This window comes from Hippoglossus hippoglossus, chromosome 23 (assembly GCF_009819705.1).
Source record: "Hippoglossus hippoglossus isolate fHipHip1 chromosome 23, fHipHip1.pri, whole genome shotgun sequence".
Classification (NCBI taxonomy): Eukaryota; Metazoa; Chordata; class Actinopteri; order Pleuronectiformes; family Pleuronectidae; genus Hippoglossus; species Hippoglossus hippoglossus.
The window spans coordinates 5,606,492-5,631,585 of record NC_047173.1 but is presented as its reverse complement, the minus strand read 5'-3'; the positions used below and the strand labels follow the sequence as shown (position 1 = coordinate 5,631,585).

Below are 25,094 nucleotides of genomic sequence, written 5' to 3'. Positions count from 1 at the left end.
GCACGTTATTTCTGTGCCTGCAGTGTCTCTCACAGTTACTAGTAGCTGATTTCCCAACGGACCTCGAGGGCTGCAAACCTTTGCTTCTGCTTCACAGGATTTATTCGGTCATCTGTTGTGGTTCTGTCGGTGTTGGTTTTAACATCGAGTGTGTTTTGACAAAGCAGATCGCAGACTCCTGCCTTTGCGCACACATTTCAGGCGGCATTCTCCCACCATTGTGTTGCGGACCCCAGGAAGAATCACTGCTGCAGTGCTGGAGCAAATGGGGATCCTAACAAACTAACATAGACTGTTGCCATTTTTAAAATCCCCTTTGCTATTGGAAAAATGAGAGTAACCTCCATGGTAGTTGTTAGCGATAGTTCAATAGCACAGTCAACACAACTTGTTATTGTTTTAATGGCGTTTTAAGTTGGTACCATTTTTGCGACCCAACCGTACTGACAGTGTTTCTTACTCAAGGCACTTGGGATTCAAATGGGTTTTTCACTTTGTAAAAACCTGTTTCATTTTAAGTCTGGAATATGATCCTGACACATTTATGCAACACGTCGGCCCCAAATAGAAGCTTTGCGGTGTGGAAACATTTTTTGGGAAAGATTATTCCAGTAAATAAATATTGCACACTCATAAAGTTAGTGGACAAGACCATATGTAAAATGCCTTTTAAACTTTTTTCAACATGGACGACGTAAAACCCTTTTATGTCAGTCATTTGCTGCCTTCCAGTGACACTCAGCATGTTTGACCGAACACTGTCACACGCAACACTTCATTTCAGACAATATTGCTCTTGATTTGTTTTCTTTTGGATCCCATCATGATGATTGACTCATAGTTTTGCCTTACAAATTGAAATGTTGAGTCACACGTTAGCAAGTGTTGATGCTTTTGCAGTGTGTGTCACTCGGCTGGTTTCCTCTGGGAAACACACACACACACACACACACGCAGCACTGACTGTACTTAGGCTAATCCACAGCTGTCACAACATATGATCTTATCTCTCCATGGTTAGACACCAGGCTGTTGAACCTACACATCTTTTTCCATAACATAGTAATCGCATGTCTGTTATGTGTGTTAAAATCGATGTGCACACTTGAACCTTCCTCCTTTACATTTACACATTGACTGTGAAACACCTTCACACAAGCAGTGTTTGTGTAACAAAGAATCTATATATATATATATATATATATAAGAACAGCATTTCCTCTGTAGAAGCAGGAATGCTTTATGGTCTCTTGTGTGTATACATGGAAGGAAGTCATGTTGAGCTGTTGTGACGGACTGAAAAGATCCCGCCTTGACGCGGTGAGTCGAGTTCAGACAGTCTGTCTGTTTGTCATGTTGTTATGACGAGAATAACTGACTCACTTTGACATCATTGTAATAAAATACACAGAAACTTGACACAACACACAAGTTTTTGTCATGTTCGGCCGACGTCAGCTGAGTCTTTACGGGACGCAACAGCAGGTGTTGGTGTGAGTTTGTCATCATGTGGACCTGGACACACCTACTGTTGCAGGAACGACCACAGAAGTGGTTTTGTGTATTTTGGCAGGTGCTGAAAAGTCTTTGAACAGATTTAATCAACACGATGGCGTCACAACCGGATGTAAACAGGTGTGTCATTGAAATCACAATGAAGAGGTGGACGTGGTCCTACCCATGAATGTTGAGCACTGATGTGGTAACGTAGTAATGACTACTGAGCACTCATGGGTTGGCATGTGTCTGCTGTGTTCCCATCACGAGATCGTCACTGGTTATAGAATAAATATAGAGATTTATAATCAAGTATTTTACCTGCTGCTGTTAAAACTACAGTCTTATAAGCGTGTTTCTATAAATTCATCAAGATGTGATTGAAATGTAGACTTTCAACTTTATTTCAAGGGGTTTAACAAAAACATCACATTGACTGTTAAGGAATTATTGCTACTTTCATAGATAGTCCCTCCATTTCAGGAGGCTTTGAAAGTAATGGTTGTGCTGTGTTACACAAAGGACAGATGAAGCTCCAGGCAGCAGCAGGTTACACTAGCACCTGTAATAACGCTGCAGCTTTAAATGACGTCGATCGTTTTAATGCAGCAGTTGCTTGTCATCGGTCCAGGAGTAGCAGCAGCAATGTGTTTTTAAAATGATTTGAAGTTTATTGTGGTGAAAGTAACGAACTAAAAGTGTGCAGAGAACAGCTGTTTGTCCACCATCTTCCTTAACCTCGCTGCACATCTACCTTTTGCCACCGTCCACGTGCCCTTCCTGATAAACACCCTGTTTCTGTTCTACAACTTTGGGAAATCTTGGAAGTCGGACCCAGGAATCATAAAAGCGTCAGAGGAGCAGAAGAAAAAGGTTGAGTTATACTTTGTGATCACTATGACTTGTTTGGTGTTTTTCCCACTCCCACTGTTTTCTTATATCACGTGTGATGTTAATTGAGCTGTGAACATTTGACCGGTGGGTTCTCCGGTCCGCTGCCCACAGTGGTCGTCCCTCTCTGTACCCTCCTCCGGCCTCCGTCCCTCATTATCACACTCTGATCGACAACGACAGGGACTCAGCGTCTTACCAGGACCCGATTGTCCTGTGTCCTGTGATTGATGATGAGCTAAATTTACCCTGCATTGTTAGCACAGTGCAGGCTAGTCAGCCACCTCCGATCAAAAGCTTCAAAGTCTTCCCTCCGCTGCAGAGGATCTCCTCCCACCTCTTGTTTTCCTTTGACACATGCACATAAGGAGTTTTCTAACTTCAATTTATTTGCACAGAGACGAGCTGTAAAAACAAGATGATAAAAAACACACAGGAGGAGCAAATGTCTCATTTGCACAGATTAGATAAATCCCGTTAAAGGTATATTGCCTTTTTAAAAAAGAAAACGCACACACAAGTGAGTCATACTGTAAATCTCATCGTGGCCTTTGTCCCAGTTCACCGTGAATCAGCCAACTTTCCAGAGTGATCATCCAGCTGGAAACCCTAGCTTCAGCCTGTGCACTGTCAGTAGGTCTTTTGTTGCACTGCCAAACAGACCTCAGCGAGATGAGTTTCTCAGTTGTTGATTCATTTTTCTGCCATGTCTTTCTCTTCTTCTTTTTTTTCTTTTTTTTTAATCCTGCTCTTTATTCTCGTTTCTTTGCTCCAGACGATCGTGGAGCTGGCAGAGACGGGCAGCCTGGATCTGAGTATATTCTGCAGCACCTGCTTGGTAAAGTCTATCTCCTTCCCCCCCGCCCCACAAGAACTGATAATGCATATGAGGGATTATGTCAATAAGCCGACTTTTCATTTTAAGGATTCCTTGTTTGTGTTTCTTGACAGATACGGAAGCCTATCAGGTCCAAACACTGCGCCGTTTGCAACCGCTGCATCGCCAAGTTCGACCACCACTGCCCTTGGGTGGGGAACTGTGTCGGTACGTCGGCGTACACCACTGCAGATTTATGAGCATGTCAACAACCACAGCAACACATTCACTTCCCAACAACCAGCTGCTCCTAGTTTTACTCCTCAGGTGGAGAGTTTTGATTCTATTGTTTCACAGCTTCAGATTTCCCTTAGCAACACATGTCCTCACTAAAGGCTCTGCTCGGACTTTATTCTGTTTTTTATGCACAACAAAGAAGAGCTGAGGGGGAAAAAAAACATGATCAAACACAGGAAGCACTACGTAATATCTTCTTGATTGTAAAAAATTAAAGCTTTATGACATAAAAACCTCCAGTGGGACTTAAATAAGACCACATCCTTAAAATCATGAGTTATGACAGAACCTGAATGCAGTGGAGAATTATTCAATTAAGTCCTTAATCCGTTGGAAAAACCTAAGTGAAGTGTATGTACTTCTGTCTTTGTAAGGACCAGTTTGATTATTAGGCCTTACAGTGAGATCATTTTGGTGAAATCTGGGTTTTATTTTTGATGGTTAAGTTTAGTGTAAAGGGCCAGGAAAAGCGTTATGTCAGTGAGTGTCCTTACACAAATAGAAGTACTAGTGTGTGTGCGTGTGCGGGGAGGTGTGTCGTCTGCACTCTGGAGACATTGGTGGAAGGAAGGCGGGCAGGGGTCCTGTAGCACTTCCATTTTTCTGTTGCTCAGGATGAAGCTTTAAACGTGAGGAAACTGTCTGAACAAACAAAAAGTTTGGCCTCATGACCACTGGGACAACGGTCCAGTAAAAAAAGTGACACAAAAAGCTTTTAAGACGTGTTCAAACATTGGAAGCAATTTATGATGCGGTGAGGGTGAGCTTTCCTTGTACTGCATGTTATGTTTTAGAGGGTAAATCTATAGCAGGTGCACTGACTGTCTCTCAACAGGTAATATCATGATGTTATGTTCCCTCATAAGGCCTCTTAATGAGTTAATAGACGGTACTGCAAGAACGCCTCATTCATGTGCTGATTGTGGCAAAATTCAATGTAAAGGTCTAACAGGATAAAATAAACAATGACATTTTATATCCAAAAGATTAAAAGTCGAGTTCACTCTGAAGTCATAATGCTCTTCGTTATTCTCAGGAACAGAAGGGAGATAGGGACGGAGGTATGCACCCATAAGGCGCTGATTCTTGTTGACCATGCTAGCGCAGAGGTGTGGTTCTGTTGTTGGCAGTGTCTCCTTTTTCACCCATCCTCCCTCTGCTGCTGATATTGGAAGACTGTGTATAAAGATGGACATTGTGTCTCCGCTTCCTCCCACTATCCAGAAATTAAACCAAAATATCCTGGACATGAACACTGCCATCTTGAGCTGAGTACTTCATTTGGAGACTAGTGATTGGGTGGCTGGAGCTGCTGTACTGATGCACCCATTGATACTCACTCGACCAATCTCGTTTCAGTCTCAGTTGTCAGTCATGAGGATTCTCCCCATTTTTATGGCATAAAATAACAAATTTAAACCAAACTTACCAGAAAAATCCACATTTGGACAGAAACAATCTCTGAGGGAAATGTATCCAATGTGTACTCTAGTGAGTCCTTTAGTACTCCAGTTTACTTTAGTTTACTTCGATTTTTTTGTGTGTTTATTTTGGTCCGTGTCCCGTCCACTAACATAGAGGAGGCAGCGTTTATAGACTATGCTGCAAACAGCCACCAATCGGCTTTACTTTAGGGAAGAAGTCAAGTCGTCCATCTTTACATAGTGTATGGATTAAACTCAAATTGTAAATAAACCGATTAGCATGTTAGCATTCAGCTCAAAGCAACAGAGCCACTAGTACTGCTGTAGACTCTTAGTTTTGTTATGGATGAGGACCTTTATAAACACTTCACACCTCGAAATGCTGTAAGATTTTAGTTGGACTGAATTTTGTATGTCTCCCTTCTCTTCTGTTCAACACAGCAGTGTGACAATGAAGTGATCTCATCCCAGTGACTTCTGGATTTGTCCAAGCATAAAAAACTGGACCTAACTCTCACCTCAGCTGGCAGAGGCAGCCAAAGCCACAAACTGATATGAGGAGCACAGAATTTGACATGTTTTTGTCCTTTCCTCTGCAGGAAGTGGGAATCACCGCTACTTCATGGGTTACCTGTTCTTCCTGCTCTGCATGATCTGCTGGATGATATACGGCTGCATCTCCTGTGAGTCAAAAAGGCCTTCTTTTTTTTTTATTCATTGCATCAGCTCAACACATACATCTTCCTGTTCCTCTGCTGACCTCTTGACTTCATCTTCTCTGCCCTCAGACTGGAGGATCCACTGTGCCACCAATTACGCCAAGGATGGTTTCTGGCTCTACCTGACCCAGATCGCCTCCTGCTCCCCCTGGATGTTCTGGATGTTCCTCAACAGCATCTTCCACTTCATGTGGGTGGCGGTGCTCATCATGTGTCAGCTCTACCAGGTCCGAATTTACTTTTTCTTCTTCTTCTGAGTCTAGCTACCACAATATCAGTGATATAAACTCGTTTGGATTGTAATCGATATTTCCATCTCTTGATTCAAAAATGTCTCTGTGCTCTTTGCTTTTTCCCTCTTGTCAGATCGCTGCTCTGGGAATCACCACCAACGAGAGGATGAACGCTCGGAGATACAAGCACTTTAAAGTCACCGCCACGTCCATCGAAAGCCCATTCAAGTAAATGCTCCTCTGTTATTCATTTCTGCATCCTGACACGTCTTCTAGACTAGATGGGCACATACCTCCACCAAGGCTAATACCCTATCTCGCATTGTCAAATCAGTGTTTACCATTAATTATCCAGACTGTGGAAGCCCATCATATTCTAATTTGTCCGGCCACAGTTTCGACCAAACACTGTGCAAGGTACCAGATGACTGTGTCTCTTTTCTTCAGTAATTTACATTTAAATCTATAATATCTGAACCAAAGGTCCATTGTGGTGCTATCAGTTGTTTTTGCAGAACTGCACTTCTGGAAGAGTCGTGACACTGTTGCCACTAACTGAAGCCACTCCCCTGTCTCTCTCTCTGTTCCTCTCTCTCTCTCTTTCTGTCTGTCTCTCTACAGCCACGGGTGCATCCGGAACCTAATAGATTTCTTCGAGATCCGCTGTTGTGGTCTGATCCGGCCCGTGGCGGTGGACTGGACCACGCAGTACACAATAGAATACGACCAGACGTCTGGCTCGGGCTACCAGCTGGTGTAGACAGAGGAAGAGGACGATGCCGAAGAGGAAGGAGGGGATGAGGGGGCAGGTGGAAGTTGAGTGCGGCTGGACGGATGAATAGCTTTGAAGGATTGCTCCCCCCCCCTCCTCTTCCCTTTCCCCCCCCTCACAGATGCGATTATATCGAAGTGATGCTGTTCTCGGGAGCGCTTGCTTTTTTTTTGGACCATCTCTCCCTCACCGATCAAAACACTTTGGGGAAAAAGAAAAAAATAATCAGCCAGGACTCGCATGCTGTTACAGGGCAACACCACAGCTACACCCCCCTCTCTCTGCCCGCACCACCACCGTTACTACTATTAATACTACTACTACTATTCTACAACATCAGATGTCATTACAGTACCTTCACCGCTATCCAGCGCCCCTCCGCTTCGTCTCCTCTCCCGAGCCCTTTGGACGGTGTGATGCTGCCAGGCACGAGCGGAGGGGAGGGAGGAAGACGGACGCGAGGAATTACAAAATAAAAGCTCTTCTATTTGTACTGGAGATGCGATGCTGCAGAGACAGCACCGCCATGAAGTGGCAGTATCGCTCTTTCTCCCCCCCCCCCCCCCCCCCCTTTCCCACTTTAAACCCTTATTTATGGTGTCCCTGTTGATGTGCCCTGTATGTATTTCCTGTTTTTGATTGGTTCGGGAACCCTGGCGTTCCCGTGAAAATTAACTGTGGTGGCCGTGGAAGCTAAAGTAAAGTTGCTCTCTTGTTTTTTGTTTTGTTTTTTAAATCATGTATTTGTTTCTCAGTATGATAGAGATAAGGGAATGTCTTTTTAACGTCTTGATTTTGCACCGTGATGATTTGTGCGTGGCGCTGATGAGGATTTGCCAACATTGTTGATCTTATCAGAGGAAAGCGTTGGGTTACAGGCGGAGCCGCTGGAGGAGTCCCACTTCTCACCTGCTCAAACAAAGCTGCATCCGCTGGAGACAAAACTTTAGAAGATATAAGATTTCTTTTGCTATTAAATAATCTGGAGACAGTTGTTATGCAGTATTAGAGCAGGATTAAATGCAAGAACTGGGACGTCTCCAGCTGCAAATCACTGTAAAGTGACCGAAGATATCCTACAGACAATGTGATACAGGTATATTTATTTTAAAACTATTTATAGATAAAGTAACTATCCTCTAGCACCATCGTTTTTACATTTCACATCATTTTAGCTGAATAGGTTTTTATGAGAAGAATTATTAAAGAAGTACCTGTGGCTGTTGAACATGGAAACTCCACAGACAGGTACAGCAAGTGTATTTATTAACAGCAGAGACGAGTGTAAAGACGAGGAAAAAGGAGAGCGCAGCAGAAAGATGGACGAGTTTATGTAAATGGTTCATTCCATGTGTTTTTCTCAAGAAGCTGTAAAGTCTTATTTGTTTTTGGTGTTTTTTTGTCTGCCCACAACATTGCACTGATTTTTTTTATTTTTTAGTTGTTTTGTTTTTTGTTGCCGTTACTGAACAGAAAGGCCCAGCAGCTCCCGTTGTTTACAGTGAGGAAGACATGGGGCCCAACAGACATGGCCGCCCCTCGCAACACTTCCTGTCTGGACCCCCGCACGGTCGGCTCCGCAACAGCAGCAGCAGCAGCAGCAGGATGGACTGAAGTGTAAAGAATGTGCATCTGTACATAAACGAAATCCTTTTTTTTTTTTTTTTCCCGTCAGTGTTAGTCGAGGGTGCCCCTGGATTTAAATTCTTTATTTTTTTTTCAGTTTGGGGGATTTCTTCCAACTAAACGGAAAGAAAGAAAACGAAGTGACTGTACTCCAAGTGTATGACTGTAGCTTTTAGTGATGTCTGACACTGCTGTCTATAGGCATTTTAACCCCTAGGTACCCTTAAATTTCCACTGCATGTACGATGCTTGGGACAGCTGGGCTCTCGCTGCTCCCCCCTCCCCGCTGTGTCAATCCGACCCCATTCTCATCACCATGGTGACAGCCCGGCAAGCCACGTGTCTGTATATAGTGAATGTGAAGTATTTGCAAGTACTTTTTTGCGTTTCATTCATTTGTCTGGTTTTTTTTCTTTTCCTTTTCTTTCTCTCAAATCCAGTGTGTTTAGTGGAAGTCGTCTTTCAGGGCGGCCAGATCCCCAGTCGGGCCCTCCTGTGCAAGTGTGTAATATATTTGAATGTTCCATGCTTGTGGACTCTGTAGTCATCCTAAAAGTTTTTTTATTATTATTATATTTTCTGTCATATATTGCTGGGTCTGTTATACCACTGGATGTACAAATTGTAAAGCAAAGACACTAGAGAACTAAGGCAGACGCCATTTTTTTGGGTTTGTTTTCTTAAAGCTGAAATGTGACCATGCAATAGTTTTAAGGATAGAGGGAGGTTATATTATATTAAGGCCTCCCAAACTTTTTGGGCCTCATGTTTGCATCATCAGAAGGGGACAGTGTGTGTGTGTGTGTCATCATTTCACTCCCACCACCATACAAACCACTGCCCGACGAAGACGCCACGCAGCAGCCGCAGTTTGTGAGCTTTAAAAGGTCCGAAATCACGACCCGGCTGTTCAGATCTCATATCAGCGGAACATGCTCCCAGGAATTAGCCACTTGTGTGTTCTGATGATGCCTTTACAAGTTACAGGAGGTAAATGGTGTTTTCTAAAGAGGTCAGCACCCCACCCCACCCCGCTCATCATCAACTCAAAGCCATTTCAGTCCTCACTAGTTCTTCCAGCAAACCCGTCCCTTCTACCCTCTCACCTCACCATGTGGAATAAAGAAAGAAAAGGAAAAAAAAAAGATAAAGCACATAATCATCTCCAGTGCCTCTCTGCCCACCTTCAGACATCACTGTAACTCCGCTTCAGATGTAAACATATGGGCATGGTTCAGTTTTAATGGCTTTAATAATAAAATACAGTCAAATGTGAAATGGTGGTTTGGTTTGTAAATGTTTTTTTATTACGCCGTTTCAGCGTGGGAGCACGGAGGGTAGAAAACACAGTAACGAAGTTAAGAGTAGCACAGAGGAATGTGTGAGGGTGAGATGTTCTGTCTGAGCGATCCACTTCAGCTTCATCACTGAGCGTGAACCAGAGCTCCGGCTCCCTGGCCGTAACCGAAGCCTTTGGGCCCGAAGTTCTTGGCGTAGCACGCTGTGGAGAGAAAGGGAGGAAAGAATTAAAATGAGAGATTTTAGATGCAGATGTCATTGTTCCAAAGCACATCCTGTAACTTTTTTATTCATCGGCTAAAATGTGGAGGGAGAGGGAGAAATGAAACTTCACTTATGATTCATTTAAATTAAACAAAGCAGCAAGTTTGATGCTTTGTAAGGAGACGGATTCATGGTTAATGTGTCCATGGTAGTGTTTTGTACTGCTCCAGTGTGATTAGGTGGTCAAAATAATAATATTACTAACTCTACACTGATGGATACAAGGACATTTTACTGTGTTTTGGTTGAAATGTCCCTTTAACCTTCAGGCCGTGGATATACTGTTAAGCCACGTGTTCGCATAGACGACCAAATGGCTTGGGAGCTCGATTGTTCCCATGCTTGCTGTGAAGTGTAATATGAGTGTTCCACTAGAGGCCCCACCACAGAACTCGGGCTGTACAGAACCTATAAATTAACTGGAGATCAGGTACAGCCCCGACCAATCATGTCTGTAATGCATCTTGTGGATGAGTAGCATGCATTTCGGAGGACGTTCGCCAAACGGACGCAGGGTACCGATGGCAGCCATGATGCCTTCTTTTAAAAGTAACTATATCTCCACCCTTAGTCAGTCACACTTACAGTCAGTAGTTACTCAGAGCAGCAGGAGTCTTTTGCCAAAGGCCTTAAAATTTATCACAGTAGGAAGTCATGTTAGTTAGCGTGAACAAGGACTCATGAAATGAAGCAGCGAAAAGGAATTCAGCCATAATTGATTTCACGATATATAGACTTGTTCCTTTTCCCACTCTGATGGGTCAAAATGTCTCCCAGTTAAATTGCACTTGCACTTCCTGTGTCTACGGTCAAACTGAGCAGGGGTGTCATCAGACAGAATGCAACCCCCTCTGTGTGTGTGCGTGCGTGTGTGCGGGTCATTCAACTGGCAGTAGCTGAAGACAGAAAACCAGTTTCCCAGCTCCAACCCTCAGTTGTTTATCTCACACCAGCGTGATAAGTTTGAAACGCGCTCACAGTTCAGATTGTGGTCAGACAATGAGGAGTGGAATTTTTCACTCTCTCTTTAAATCCCGCCTGGATTTTTGTTTCTGCTGCAAAGTGCAGGTCTGCTGGCGGCATCGGTCTTCAAAAATGTCCATGATGAGTAACAATATCCAGCAGACAGAGTCGGGATGTCTCTGAGAGGACGGAGACAAAACCACTGATTGATAGCAGCAGCGGCAGAGTTTGGCCTGTGTTGGGTTTAGAGACCGAGAGGCAACATTCCTGCTCATCAGCACATGGTTTCATTATGACGCTCAGCAAACATCCATCTGCCCGTGTGTGTGTGTGTGCGTGTGTACGGCCAAGCCATCCTGTCTCACGGTGCTAATGAGGAGAGAGGGAAATCACAGTGGAGGTCAGGCTGCAGATGTGGACAGGAAGTGGCTCAGTTAGCTGGACAAGGCCGCTGTCGTCCATCCAAACCCCCACACACACACACACCAAACAGGAAGTCACCCTCATACGGGACGACAGTGAGTACAACAGTCTGCGTACGTGTGTTCTAGGTTTGTTACATACCTGCCAGTCAGGTTTGTTTACGCTGATATGATCACAGCATTTGTCAATAGCAGCCGAGCTTTAAGAGCTGCTGTGTATAAGATCACTTGATAATACACAAACCCTCACTTGAGCCATGTGTTCTTACTTCCTGGTTGAAGAAGTGAGTGCAACATAGTCTGTATCTGGCAGATTACTCACTCACATGACATCAGTATGTTCACAGAGACAATGCAAACACCCTCAAGCTGCTCCTGGTGCAGTGTTAACCATGTTCACAGTTGAAGTTCGGTGCGTTTGCATGTTCAAAATGACAACGCTGACATACTGAGGCTGGATTTAAGTATAATTTTGTTGCTTTTTAATCATAAACCAAAAAATTGGACAAATTAAAACCTGAAGGCACCAGATGACATGTTGAGGGGTCACCTGACTTTGTGTCGTGAAGATGTGCGACAGATTAAAGATGAAAAATAAGTTCAAGAAAAAGCATCGTCAGATTTCGGATCGTCATGTTAGACCAGAGCTTTTCCATTTTTTAAGATACTTAAATTCTAAAGGCATTTCCATAGAGCTTTTCTCTTCCTATCGACCACTCAAAGCACGTTACAGTATAAGTCACACACCACTCACACACTGTCGGTGCAGCCGTCGGGACAAATTCGGGGTCCACTATCTTGCCCAAGGGCATTTTGGAAAGGGCTCGAACCACCAACTTTCAGCTTAGTGGAGGACCGTCTCTACCTCCTGAGCCACACCCGCCCAACTTTAGAATATTATTACCCACTGCGAGATAGAAAATATCCCTGGGGGCCCCCTCATGTATGTCCCTTGGAAGAATTAGCAATGAGTAATTTTAACACTTAACTATTTAGTTATGAGAAAGATCAACAACCTTTTTCACCATGTCACCACAGAATGCCCACATGTCCTATTTTAAATGGGTGAATCTGGAAACCTCTCGGCGTACTAACAATACTCTGCATTAATGGATGTTTATCTGTTTTCAAGTGGTTGATTTATTCCCCTCTTGTTTTTTGCCAGCGCATGTGTTGGCTACAGCTAATGCTATTTTACACTGTGTTATTTGTGGCTCTCTGTGAGATCTCAGCGATGGCAGAGATCCATCAGGAAACACAGAAACATTTAGTTACAGCCACTGCACATGTTCAGTTTCTTCTCACCTTTGCAGTAGATTTCTCCCTCTTTCTCCGTCTGGGTGGTCGACTCCAGGCTCTTTCCACATTTCGCGCAGCGGAAGCAGTTCTTGTGCCACGGCTACGAAGAGAAAGGATGTTAATGTACAGTGGCAGATGCTCAAGTCTCTTGAATTGTTACGATTTGTGCAAAAAAAAAAAAGAAAATCCTCCAACATTCAACAACATCCTTTTTTTTTTTTCTACAGCTGATCATTGCAGATCACATTTCACTTCCTACATCGTATCCAATCGCAGCTTTTTATAACATCTTCTTTATTTCGAAAATTACAGGTTACGTTTGAGAGTCAGTGGAGCCGCAAATAGATTTGGTCCCATTAGGAAACACATTAACAGCTCCTGCCCGCCCAATGACATCACCCTCAATAAATCAGCACGTGCGTGAACCCACATGTGCATCAGCGACGGGAGGAGAGCGGTCCACTCCCTTTTAGAGGGAACACAAATCTGGGCTGCTCTGTGGACGGGGTTTTCATGTGAGCAGCCACTCTGAGACTTGTTCGGGACACACAACGTGCCAACAGATCTCCATTACAGTGTGAGCTTCACGGCTTCATCTGCTCGTAAATCTGTGTGTCAACAACACCTGCCAGGAGCCCGGTGTCCGCACAGCGAGGTGTGATTAATCGCAGCTTCGTGGAAAAGCTTCAATCAGAAAGAAACAGGGTTCGTGTTCTCTCATTAGGGGACGCTGCACCGAACCTCCTGCATGTGGTTCGGCGCTGTAAAATAAAACCATGTGCGTTCAATTCGGTCACTTAAGTTTCCTCCCTGCTGGTTTTGCGATGTGGACCGTGGTCCTGTGGCGTTCGAGGACACGGCCCCCCGGTTAGAGGTTTGATTCCTGTTGGATGCTAAATCAGTGTGTAATGATAGTTCTGTGAAGATGAATACACACTACACGTTCAAAAGTTTTTGTTATAACCCCATTAAGTTCACACTGCAGCGTAAGTCGTAGGAACACATTTATTCTAGTCTGTGGTGTAAGATGGAGCGCCGGGCACAGCCTGTTCATGGAGTCTCTCTCAGTGTTGTCAAGACGACCTCATGAATCCTCACCTGAGCCAAGAGACGTTATTTCTGTAACTTGGCTGAACGAGTGAAAGCCGAAAGAAAAGTTGGCTCATATCTTGACAGACATCACAGTTTAATCTGCCAGACAGTGAGACAGTGTCCAGAGTGTTTTTCACTCTGCAAACACGTGTGTCTGGCTCTACTGTCACTTCTGGCTGGTAAAATAAATTAGTTAGTTGATTAAGTGAACGGTCAAATATGAACCATTAATAACTTTGTGCTATTTAGTAATTTATCAAGCAAAAATGCCCCACACACACACACACACACACACACACACACACACACACACACACACACACACACACACACACACACACACACACACACACACACACACACACACACACACACACACACACACAGTTTCTCTCTCACATTTTTAAATGTAGGATTTTCTTTTCTTTCTTTTTTTAAATATCTTGGACAAAGTTATAATTTTAAGGGTGTTAACTTGCAGGTTTTCACAATGGGGGCATTTCCGTACATTTTCATTTGCGCTTTGTTTTAGTTTTCCAAACTGTCGCAATGTGTATAAGGGCATAAACCCCTCAACATACTCTATAGTATTTGGGGTTTTACAACTCACTTCAGTTGCCAGGATGCTCTGATGATTGTTTAACTGCTCAGATGAGGACCTTAAACTGACCAATATCCTGCAATAGGTCCTGAACTGGGACCATAGTGGAGCTACAGCTCCTGTGTGAAACAATGAACTCTCTTTCTCTACCTCGTAAAATGAGATGCACACAAAATCTCCATTTGTCGAGTGAAGAGGAAAAGAGCTTCATCACAGGATATTGTTGAAGGGATCATTCTCTCTGAATAATTCGATGGAGCAAATATATTTTTCGAAGCCTGTTGCTTGTTTTTCCTTTCGCATGCTGTTTATTCGTAATTTCCCAGATGTGTAATGGCCTTAAGTCCGTGGAAAATTGTGACGGACATTTTCCTTCCCTCCTCGAGTGATCATTCTCTGTGGAGTCATCACTCGCATGTAAATGCTCAGAGAAGCGTGTTATTAGCAGGATCATAGAGGAGCCGATGCATACACCCTCCTAACCTGAACAATGGGTTGTGTGTGTCGAGCATGTTGACTGACCGATCCAACACTGCCAGGCAGGTTAGGCACACACTGCCACTATTGTGCTGCCTCCTGAATGCAGCATGTTTGCCGAGGTGCAGCCGGAAGAAGCACTATTAGCAGCTTCGTCCATTTTGAATAATAACTCCTGTTTGTTAATTGATCAATTGTTAATATATGAAGCTGTTAAATGTTAAAAAAAAACATTGTCTTGTATTCAGAAGAAGCTTCAGATAAATCTCCCACCTTGCCCGCCCCCATGATCTTCTCAGCTGCATAGACAGAGTCTCCACATCGCGCACATTTCTCGGAACCTCCAAACTTCTGGGCAAACTTGGACGGGTTGGGGTTGGTGGTGGGTCTGTGAGTCTGCGTCCTACGAGACAAGAAACAGGCAAATGAGGAAATGACTGATTGTTTACTAATAAAACGTTAATTCAGCTCTCTATTGTTTTATAAATTAAAGGGCTTAAAGTCAGATGAAACATTTATTAATTCTTGTGTAAAATACAGTTTTAGAGAGAATTATTTAGAAATGAAACCTGCTTCTGCAGGGAAACAAAACATTGACATTTTAAGGCTCAGAGAGGTTAAATATTCTCAAAGTTTTCTAATGCCAAAACCTATTTTCTTTCAAAAGTATTAATGAATTGACATATTGAATGAAGTATGACCCCACATTGCAACATCTCTCAAAAATACCTCAGTGCCAGTGTCAGTTAAACAATAACTTATGCTTCAATAATGTCGATTGACACAAACTCCAATATTAACTATCGTCAGAATTTCCTTAAAGCGACACACCCTCTTCATCTACTCTTGTGTCTTTAGCCCGTGGTGGGAAAGCGAGCAGGGCCCCCTGGGGCCCCCGAGCGGTGCTTATCGGAGGGTGACTGGCAGCCCCAGTGGCCCCCTGAATGAAGCCCTTTGTGGCCAAAGACTGAGAGGAGGGTGATCCTGCTGGTCACATAATGAACTCTTTGACAACTACAGTCATCTGACATCTGGGGCAGGAATAAACCTTCTGGGTACGTGTGCATGTGTGTGTGGGAGGGGCGGTGGATTTTCTGGTTTGTTTCTTGGTGCCCACAAAGTGACAAATACGCAGTCAAACACTCTCAGGTCTCAGAGGTGGGTGCAGAAAACCCAGAAGCCTACAAGCTGCTAATAGGTGATGTATTAACTTTAAAAAGTTTAAACATATTCAATATTTCAAAGATCAGCTTTGACTTTTCTGCTGCTGGAGTTACACCGTCCACCAGAGCAGCTGGAAACAGCCGCAGCTGGATTTGATCAAGAGGCCGACTGCCAATATTCCCGTCAAGGTTTCCTTCCTCTCTCAAAACCTTGTGGTTCAGTCAGTGAGAAACAGAGCAAAAAAGTTTGACATCTTGAAACTGGGGCCATTTGAGCCTTGTTTATCTCCAAGTGTCAGGACCGCTGATCTTTACTGTAAGTGACATCTGACTGCTGTGTAAGTATCAGTCATGTAATAATCTTTTATCACTGACCTCGCTGTAACCATTTTTATATCGTGCTCCCATCTGGTAATCCTTCCTAAGACCTGGAATAAGTTTACTGGCTCCAGAACCAAAACCTTGGACAAGGCTAGGAGGAGGTATGGCTATCAGGACATTTAAATGGTACTACTTCTCTTACTGGTTCCGCTTGTTGATCCATTCTGAACTTTAACAGCTCTTATCAGCTCTTTTTGGACTTTTTCTTTAACAGTATTTTTATTGTAGTTTGTCTGCAGCCCCCTAAACCACAAAACCACTCCTGCTCAGTGATCTGAAACCGAAACAGAATCATTCTCTGACCATTACCGACGGAATTTATGAACGCGACCTGAACAATAGGCTGGATAATGCTTTCATTTAACCATTAACTCTTGTTTGTATATGTTAACTGTGTGTGTGTGTGGCCACCAAGCTGCTAACACACATCACATACCTGAGCTACGACGAGTACTCTGCATTTCTGTGCACTATTGGACCTTATAGGAGGACATTTTGGGGAGGAGAGGACATTTTCGTCTGTTTGATTTGGTTTTAAGATGCAGGTTTAGTTAGATTCAGGTCCGGATAAGGACTGGGGGTTCAGGCTCATTTACGCTGCCTTGGCTCGTGTTCATCATGTTGCATTTGGACCAATGTTTGTTCAGCTTTATGTACCAGGGGAACTACATATTTCAAGTTCAGCGATATGAACACAGTCGGTGTATTTTTATCAATCCTCCTGTTAGATGGAATGAATGTCAACACAGCTCTGATGAAACGCAGCAGGATGAACAACACAACTCTGAACAGCAGCATGTCGAGTAGTGACAGATCGAATGACTTCATCTATGATTATTACTGCACCACACTTTCGTCAAACACACACACACACAGCATCCATTTATGCCACACTCGGCACAAAAGCATCGGCCCGACTCACTCTTCGGGTTTGATTCCCAGCCGCTCTCCCCGGTCCATGTTGAGCGTGCCCGCCCCCTGTCCGTAGCCGTAGCCTTTGGGGCCGTACTTTTTACCGTAGCACGACTTGCAGTAGATCTCCTGGTCATGAATGGCCAGTGTGGTGCTGTCTAAGCCCTTCCTGCAGACCACTGTGGACACAAAGAAGGACAATGTTGTAGTAATCTTGTCAGATGACGAAGAGACACAGTACATTCTGGTGATCAGAAAGCTGCCGGCCTGCAGTTCTACGTCTTCGCCAACCAGTGCAGTTTCTGTCTTTATACATTTTTCCAAGACTCATATGAGGTCACTGTGACCTTTGACCTTTGACCACTGAAATCCAAGTGACAACTGGTCAATATTTGAGAAAATACCCGAAAGGCAGACTAGAAAGATATGTTCAAAACAAACATATGTTAGGCAAAAAACCTGTTCTGTCCCAGATCTAATCAATACATTTAAGAGTCTAGTGAAAATTTGTACCAAAGCTGAAAGGATCATCCAGATGCAAATAAATTCCTCACGGGGTTCCTGATGTTTCACGTTCTTGGTCCTGTGAGCACCCAAATCGAATCAGTTTATCCTCGAGTCCAAATGAACATTTGTATCAAATTTGAAGAAATCCCCTCGAGGTATTCCAGAGACGTTGCGTTCTCGAGACCAAAAACGGGTTTGGTGAGGTCACAGTGACCCTGATGTGCTCATCCTCGAGTCCAACTAAAAGTTTGTACCAAATTTGAAGAGATTCCCTCAAGATGTTTTTGAGATATCGTGTTCACAAGAATGGGACAGACAGTACGGACAACTCGAAAATACTAAAATGCCTCCAGCAGCTGGCAGTCTGCAGCATAGAAATAGTGTCTGCGGGTTTCTGGAAGAAAATTAACATTGTGTTTGCTGCTGGAAATGTGTACTGGAAACATTTTACATCTGAAATGGCGCTAACAAATTCTGCGACAATTTGACAGTGACCATTACAACTCTTAAATGTTTCAACTGCAAACTTCCAGCAGAGAGCCCACAACATGTGTCTCTGGGAGGTTTCGCCTGTTCCAGTCCCACACAGAGATCTTTATCCCGTGAACCTTCTTTCTGACGAGAGGCGAGAGATTTAATCCAAACAGGGAAAGATACTTGGGGAAGTTGCCGCCCTTCATTTTTCATCTCGAACGAAACAAGAATAATAATTTTATGTCTGTCACTGGTGATTTTTTCCCCCTCAGAGGGTTGTTTTTCACAGGCCCGTGGGAATTTCTTTATCACATCCCTGTTACTCTCACTGAATGTTAACACCATTTAAGCCTTTAGAGTCAAAATATTGACATGCAGAGAGGGAAAATGAATTTAAGCAGCAGAAGAAATGTATTTTCTTTATCCAGATTTGTATCATCCTAACTGGTTTTCCTGACGTCTGTCTTGGATTTATTCAAGCAGAATGCAGTAGCTGTTTGAAAAGCAGGTTTGTGTTAACCTAAGAACTCAATATCAGGGGAAAATACAACAAAGGAATTGCGGCTGCTCATGACTTGCACACAAATTCTTCACACACCAGTCAGTACTGTGTGACCATCTGACACCGGTCTAACATTTCACACGACTGGCTGGGAAAGTGTCTCCGCTCCAGTCCCTCTGATCTCGAGGCCAGCACTTTAAAAAATAAAGGCTTTCACGAGCATGTTAGAAGATTTATGTGAGTCCAATTGTGTGACTCCTGAATCCTCATATTTCCTCAACCTCACTTGTTGCAGTTGTTCTCACACATATTTCCAGTTCCTCTCCACCACGGTAACATCATTCATTGTGCGCTACCACTGCTATCAATTACGGGAGGTCTGCAACGAGTTCAATTTAAGACTTTTTTTACGACAATGAATGAAATCTTAAGACCTGTGTCATGTATGACGCATGTGACGGAATATCAGGGTCCCAGAATCCCTTACACATACCCATAACTGAAGATAAGGTGTGTAAGTAGCCGAGTACTTATCAGTTCCATGTTGGTTTTGTTTGTAGTTGTATTGCAGCGTGATAATACTGTATCGCTGAGAAAGAAGTACAACACATGGAGACATTAAAAATGATTAAAGCCGCAATTTCTCTTAAAAACTTTTAAATGCACGTTAACGCAATTAAAATCGACATAAACGCACATAATATTCTAACAATATTCAAGACTTTTCAAGCCCACAATTTAGAGTTTAAGACTTTTTAAGACCCGACAGAAACCCACTTTAACAAATAATGAAGACATAGTCACTGAAGTAGAGTCAAGTGAGGCTTGATTCCAACTGAGTGTCTCTATTGTCTGTAGCTGCCTTTTACACACTGAAATGGAAAGTGTTGAATGTCAGACAATGTCAGAAAGCGCCAAAGGAGAAAGGAGGACGCCACGTCGGCTCGCTCCTCGTCTCCTCAGTGTAAGACAAAGCAGCCCTTTGTAAAAAAAAAAGAAGAAGAAACTCATCTTTTGTGGCTCAAACTGCTCTGGTCTCCGATTGATGGCGGGCGGCTAAATGAAAGTGTCCGTGTAATCCTGTTCTCCATGCAGGGTCCTCACTGGAACATCCTCACTGACATTTCAAGGACGGTTCGGGACCGGGCCGCCCACTCATCCAGCAGACTGACAATAACGTAGTGTGGACTCAACAAGCAAATGGCCAGAGAGAGAAATGTCAGCAGCGGCTCTCTGATGAGCGCTGGTGAGTTGAAGCAGAGTTCACCGAGCGCTCTCATTCTCGCCCATGGAAGAATTACTGTGAAATGATCTTTCAAGACCCTTTGCAGCTTGGAACGAGGACGTAACATCACACAGACGCCCCTGTAATATATGATGAATACAAGTGATCTGTGGAGGTGGATGGAGTATCTGCTCTTGGCAGGTCTTTCATTAACATGAGGACTTTTCAGACGGCTGGCAGCAGCTTCTGAAGTCTGAGCTGTCAGATGTTTTCTTCAACCAAATGGGGTTGTCAACGTGCTGAAGGTAAAAAAATCAATCATGGGATTTAGGAGTTGGCTCTCAAGCATCAACTTTTGGCGAACTGTACTTTTTCTAATCAAGAAAAAGAGATGGACTTCAGCAGGCAACCCTCAATTCTCAGATTTTGTTTTTATTTTGTATTCTTCAATAAGAGTCTTCATATCTTCAAATATATGAAGACTACATGAAGCTGATATTTTGGTAATTACTTTCTAGCTAGTATCAGTATCGCCCCCCCATAAATCTGCATCAGTCATGCACTACCTCATACACCCAATTCCACTACTTCATCTCTGTACAGTGCAGATCCAATGCCAGGGCTCTTATTGTCACATATACCTCCTTGCATGCACTTCAATTAGATCATTTCAATTTAATAGCATGAGGACATAACTTCACACTGCTTAACTGGAGACATACAATACACTGGCTTAGACGTAATCTATAAATCTGTGGAATGCTTTGAAAGCAGCGATGTGTGTGTAGTTCAAATCCTCGTGGCCGGCGGCGTCCAAACGGCAACACTTACTGCAGAGGAAACAGCATTTGTGGAAGCTCTTTCCGTCACACTGCACTTCCTCGGCGTGGTAGACTGTCCCACGGCACGCGCCGCATTTGTTGCCTCCTCCCCAGTTTGGCATTGTGTGTGTGTTGTCCTAACGGGAGACAGAGAAAAGACGTGAGACATTTACGCACAGATCTATTTGTTCCACTCTGATTTGTCCTCACCCAAACTTTGGAAACAAACCAATTCCTTCAGTCCCATTCACTAAGGAAGCATGACTGGGAAACTGAGCATAACTTCATTCCAGCACCACCCTTCTTCATTCATATCCGCACACAGTTCCACCTGGGGCATCCTCCAGGTAGAGCTGCGTGTGAACATGAATGAAGACGGCTGTAATCATACTACCTGAAGAGCTCTAATTTAGGTATTTAAAGCATAAAGCAGTCTCTCTCTCTCCATACAGTTACTGTATATCTGCATCAGCCTCGGAGAACCTGTTTGGCTGGATATCGGAGTAACACATGTTTGAATTGAAAACCAGTGCTCCAGGCCATAACTACCACTCTGACAGAAAAAACGCACACAATACAAAAGGAGGTCAGCCCAAATAACAGGGCAGGCTAATACCCAGAGGAATGTTTTAAAGCGCCGAGCCTTGAGGCTTTTGTTGACTGTTGTCTGACGGGCCGTGGCTGTGGCTGCAGGGTGTAAAAGCACAAACAGGAGTAAATCAGAGTGTGAAGTAACTTCTGCTGTGATGGCAGTGAGCCCACGAGACGCACCCAGCCCCTCCCTGACTCACATGCGCGTCTGTCTGTAATTACACGCTCACTCATTTAACGGTTTTTAAGATGCTCTGCTTTCCTTGCGTATCACCGCGGAGCGAAGCAGCCGTGACGTCCTACCGCGGAGATTGAAATGTAAAAAAAGCTCTGTGATTATTAACTTAAGTGAAAAGAAATAACACTTCATGAACTATTAATCTTGTCAGACGCTCGAGTTCTCCTCCCGGTTGAATTAGAGACTGTGAAACATTTACCCTTTAAGTTCCCGCAAGGGTTGGGTGTGATGACAAAGTCTACACTATGCTACTTTTTTACCCGAAATTAGCAGCTTCAAAATTAGTTTGATAGTTCATTGACTTGGAATACGGAGAACGGAGCCGCTCTTATTCCCGCTCCTCATTCTGTAACTTGAACGAAGGCTTCGGCAGCCTTCAGTTGTCATAAAAACTCAAAAAAGGTGTTTAGTTTGTCCAGTCTGGGCTACTGTAAAAAACATGGCGGCCTCCGTAGAGAGGACCCGCTCCTGATGTAACTACAAAGTATTTAAATATAAAGGTAAAGAAAACGACAATTCGTACATTTCAGATGAAACACACGAGTGAAAACATCACCTGGATTACTTTATATTCCATTGCTGCCAGTAGATCCCTTTCACCTGAATCTTACACACTGGACCTTTTAAAGAAATCCTCAGGAATACATTACTCCCGATAATAACTTTATATCTGATATTGCATGACGCATTAAGTCCAACGAAAACATCTTTGTTTGTTCTCCTGCTTCTTGTTACATCATCATTTCATCTGTCTTTGGGCGGTGACCTCTCTGACCCTCACAACCTCATCAGTGGCTGCTGCACCATGTCTGCCAAAGGCTACTAATTCAATGCCGTCTTCAGTTGTTTATGAAATTCAATGACAGTCTTTTAGATTTAAATTCTGTCATTCTGACGCCACAACATCTTTCCCGGAGCCGTAAACACTGGACAGTAGATTTGAAGTTGTGAAATCTGGCTGCAATCACAGATGCAAATGACACTGCAGCACAAAGCAGAGAGAAACAGCTCGTATTACATATTCACAGCATTTATACTAAAAAAAGGAAAAGTTCTATATTTATTTAACATGTTTTCACGTCACTCTTCACTTTCTATGACCTGCAGCTTCTTAGCTTGATGACATTGAAAGTTTTGTGTGTTTTTAACCAAACAGCAGCGAATAAAAAACCTTCACAGCTAAAGTTTAAGTATTAAATGGCTGAAAGTTTTTTTTTTTTACTAAACTGCACTTTATCTGAACCCAGTGGGGAAAGTAAATACAGTAATGTTTTAACCTGCAATAAAGGACAGAAGTTGCTTTAAAGCTTTAACGCTCAACACAAATAACACGACATATAAAGGTGATTATAAACGTAACAAAACGTTTATTTGAACCTGTTTATCTTCAGTAAACCCGTCTGAAACATTATTCAGGTTAACGTGCAGCATCATGTGTAAAGAATAACAGGTTTACCTGAGCGTCTGTTTTTAAAAAGCAGGTAAAGTCCGGCTGTGGAAGTCTCCTGGCTCCTGATGAACGTGTGTTAACTGTTCTGCAGACTCCTACTACACTGACCCTGAACGCCACACACTGCACATACTGCGTGTGGGAGGAGGAGAGGGTCCGAGGGGCGTGAACTCACCACTGCTGCCTTCAGGCGCTGTCGGTAAAACAAAAAGGAATAACACTAATGTCATTGTGTCAAAAATGTCAATAATGTCTGAACTACGTTTCTATCACACACGTGGGTGAGAATTTAACCTGGGCAGCTACATGAGAGAGTGTTTAAGAGCTAGAATGTATAAGCTGGTTGAGTGTTTAAATTTTTGCATGGTTGCGGTGGTTACTTGTATTTGATTTGTTTTTACCTGATTTGATCAATTTCAAATACATTCATATCACCATGGAAACATATGTTCAGTCAGTGGCAGCTTCAATGGTTATAAAAAGGAAATGAGACAGTTTTATTTATAAACATTTCATATTTATAGGAAGTGAATGTAACGAGTATTGAGTTACCTGCTCTCTACACTGTGTGTATCTATCTATCTATCTATCCATCTATCTATCTATCCATCTGTCTGTCTGTCTGTCTGTCTGTCTATCTACCTACCTATCTACCTATCCGTCTATCTATCTATCTACCTACCTACCTATCTACCTATCTATCTATCTATCTATCTATCTATCTATCTATCTATCTATCTATCTATCTATCTATCTATGTCTGTCATTTGTCCAAACGTGCAGTTTTTCTGCCCCCTTCTGGACACACAGTGCAATACCTGCTGTCTTTGCCAAGTTGCAACACAAAGGTTTCCGTGGTATTACATTATATAATAATAACAGAGTTTACAGTTGCATTGCCACAACACTCACTCGTCCAGCACACTAAGCCTCCACAGACCACCTGATAACAACCTAATACCTTCAGCAGGATAATACTCTGAACCTTGTTCTTGGGGCAAACAGGTTAAATGTGTAAATATCACACACAGATCTGCTGGTTATGAAAGCTTGTTTGTGACCTTTGGTCATGGCCTCGCTACAAGTCTCCCCTCAGTGAAACATGGAACCCCCCACAGCACTCTGGCGTGAGTAGTTCCATTTAACTGAAGGTCTTAAATTCATGAAGAATTAGCGGAACAGTCCGATTTTCAGTTAAACCAACTTGTTTACCAACTCTCCTGTTGTTAGGATGTAATCTACAGTGAGACGACTTCAGTCATTGCCGAGGTTTGATACTCAGTAAAAACAGACTCCGCTTCATTATTTTCCAATTATGTGGTTTATTTACAGTTGGTCGCTTTTGAAGTATAATGAAGACAAAATGAAAGAAATAATCATTCTCAGGCTCTGGGGCTGTGCTGAGTCACGGTGAGAGCTGACATCGGCAAATGGGGAAAAAAAAGTCTCAGAGAAAACATTGACGGGAGTGCAGGGCCTCTCCAGCTGCATTCAGGGCTCCACAGTAGGAAAGAGGCACAGATGACATGTGAGGGAGAGGGAGGTGGAAACCACTGCTTACAACAAGTACAGTAAATAAAAAAAAGTACAGGGCCTCAGTAGTAGTATTAGTGGGATTGCAGGGGATACTCTGCTGCCCCAGTGTAAACAGATGCAAACAGAAAACCAGGTATTTTCTCCCATCTTAGTTTAGTTATAAACCAAAGTGTTGCACAAACTGACATTTAGATTTGATTATAGTTCTAGAATAAAGGTTTTTAGAATCCATGCTTTGGGAATAGGATGTACAATATCAATACTCAGAAAGTTGCTGAGATATTTCAGTGGATGAGTGAAAGTTTGACCTGCCAGTGGACGCTGGATGCAAGGTCATGGAGTTGTTCCAAATGTCATTGCAATCTGCCCAAGCTCAAGGGCTTTCTCACTTCAACCCTTGTTTGTCTACACATAATACCATTGTTGTATTTTTCATATAGTAAAGCCAGAATTCCAGAATTTAAACCTAACGAAGGAGAATGTATGATTTTATGCTGAAATGGAAGTGGGATTTAAAAAAAAAAAGGTGTTGTGATGACTTTCAATGGGGATTGTGTTATGTCCTGAGTGACTGATTATTATAGACGCATTAGAGGAGCTG

The 25,094-nt window shown here is 43.2% G+C and overlaps 3 protein-coding genes and 1 long non-coding RNA gene across 5 annotated transcripts in view; 2 read left to right on the top strand and 2 right to left on the bottom strand.

The window, feature by feature from the left end:
- The window catches only part of zdhhc17 (zinc finger DHHC-type palmitoyltransferase 17), a 30,779-nt gene extending 21,225 nt beyond the window's left edge, over positions 1-9,554 (top strand). The window contains exons 11-17 of the mRNA XM_034579083.1: positions 2,246-2,370; positions 3,164-3,226; positions 3,340-3,433; positions 5,526-5,609; positions 5,715-5,872; positions 6,012-6,106; positions 6,500-9,554. Coding sequence (XP_034434974.1) covers positions 2,246-2,370; positions 3,164-3,226; positions 3,340-3,433; positions 5,526-5,609; positions 5,715-5,872; positions 6,012-6,106; positions 6,500-6,638 — 758 coding nt within the window. The 3' untranslated portion in view covers positions 6,639-9,554. The remainder of the gene's footprint in view (positions 1-2,245; positions 2,371-3,163; positions 3,227-3,339; positions 3,434-5,525; positions 5,610-5,714; positions 5,873-6,011; positions 6,107-6,499) is intronic.
- csrp2 (cysteine and glycine-rich protein 2) lies at positions 8,681-23,038 on the bottom strand. 2 transcript variants are annotated; one of them, XM_034579088.1, is made up of 6 exons: positions 22,964-23,038; positions 20,689-20,815; positions 17,160-17,328; positions 14,967-15,096; positions 12,530-12,623; positions 8,681-9,777 (listed from the first exon to the last, which is right to left on the bottom strand). In XM_034579088.1, the coding sequence occupies exons 2-6, from the start codon at positions 20,798-20,800 to the stop codon at positions 9,701-9,703; spliced, it is 582 nt and encodes a 193-aa protein (XP_034434979.1). In that variant the 5' UTR covers positions 20,801-20,815; positions 22,964-23,038; the 3' UTR covers positions 8,681-9,700. The 2 variants fall into 2 exon arrangements, with proteins under 2 accessions (XP_034434979.1, XP_034434980.1); XM_034579089.1 differs by having other exon boundaries at positions 20,689-20,809; positions 22,959-22,977.
- LOC117757708 overlaps positions 10,896-25,094 on the top strand; it is a 14,466-nt gene continuing 267 nt past the window's right edge. The window contains exons 1-2 of the long non-coding RNA XR_004613192.1: positions 10,896-11,134; positions 24,290-24,292. This is a non-coding gene — a long non-coding RNA (uncharacterized LOC117757708). The remainder of the gene's footprint in view (positions 11,135-24,289; positions 24,293-25,094) is intronic.
- Positions 23,088-25,094, bottom strand: part of e2f7 (E2F transcription factor 7) — a 15,244-nt gene continuing 13,237 nt past the window's right edge. The window contains exon 14 of the mRNA XM_034579082.1: positions 23,088-23,150. The gene's annotated coding sequence lies outside the window, so the exon portion shown is untranslated. The remainder of the gene's footprint in view (positions 23,151-25,094) is intronic.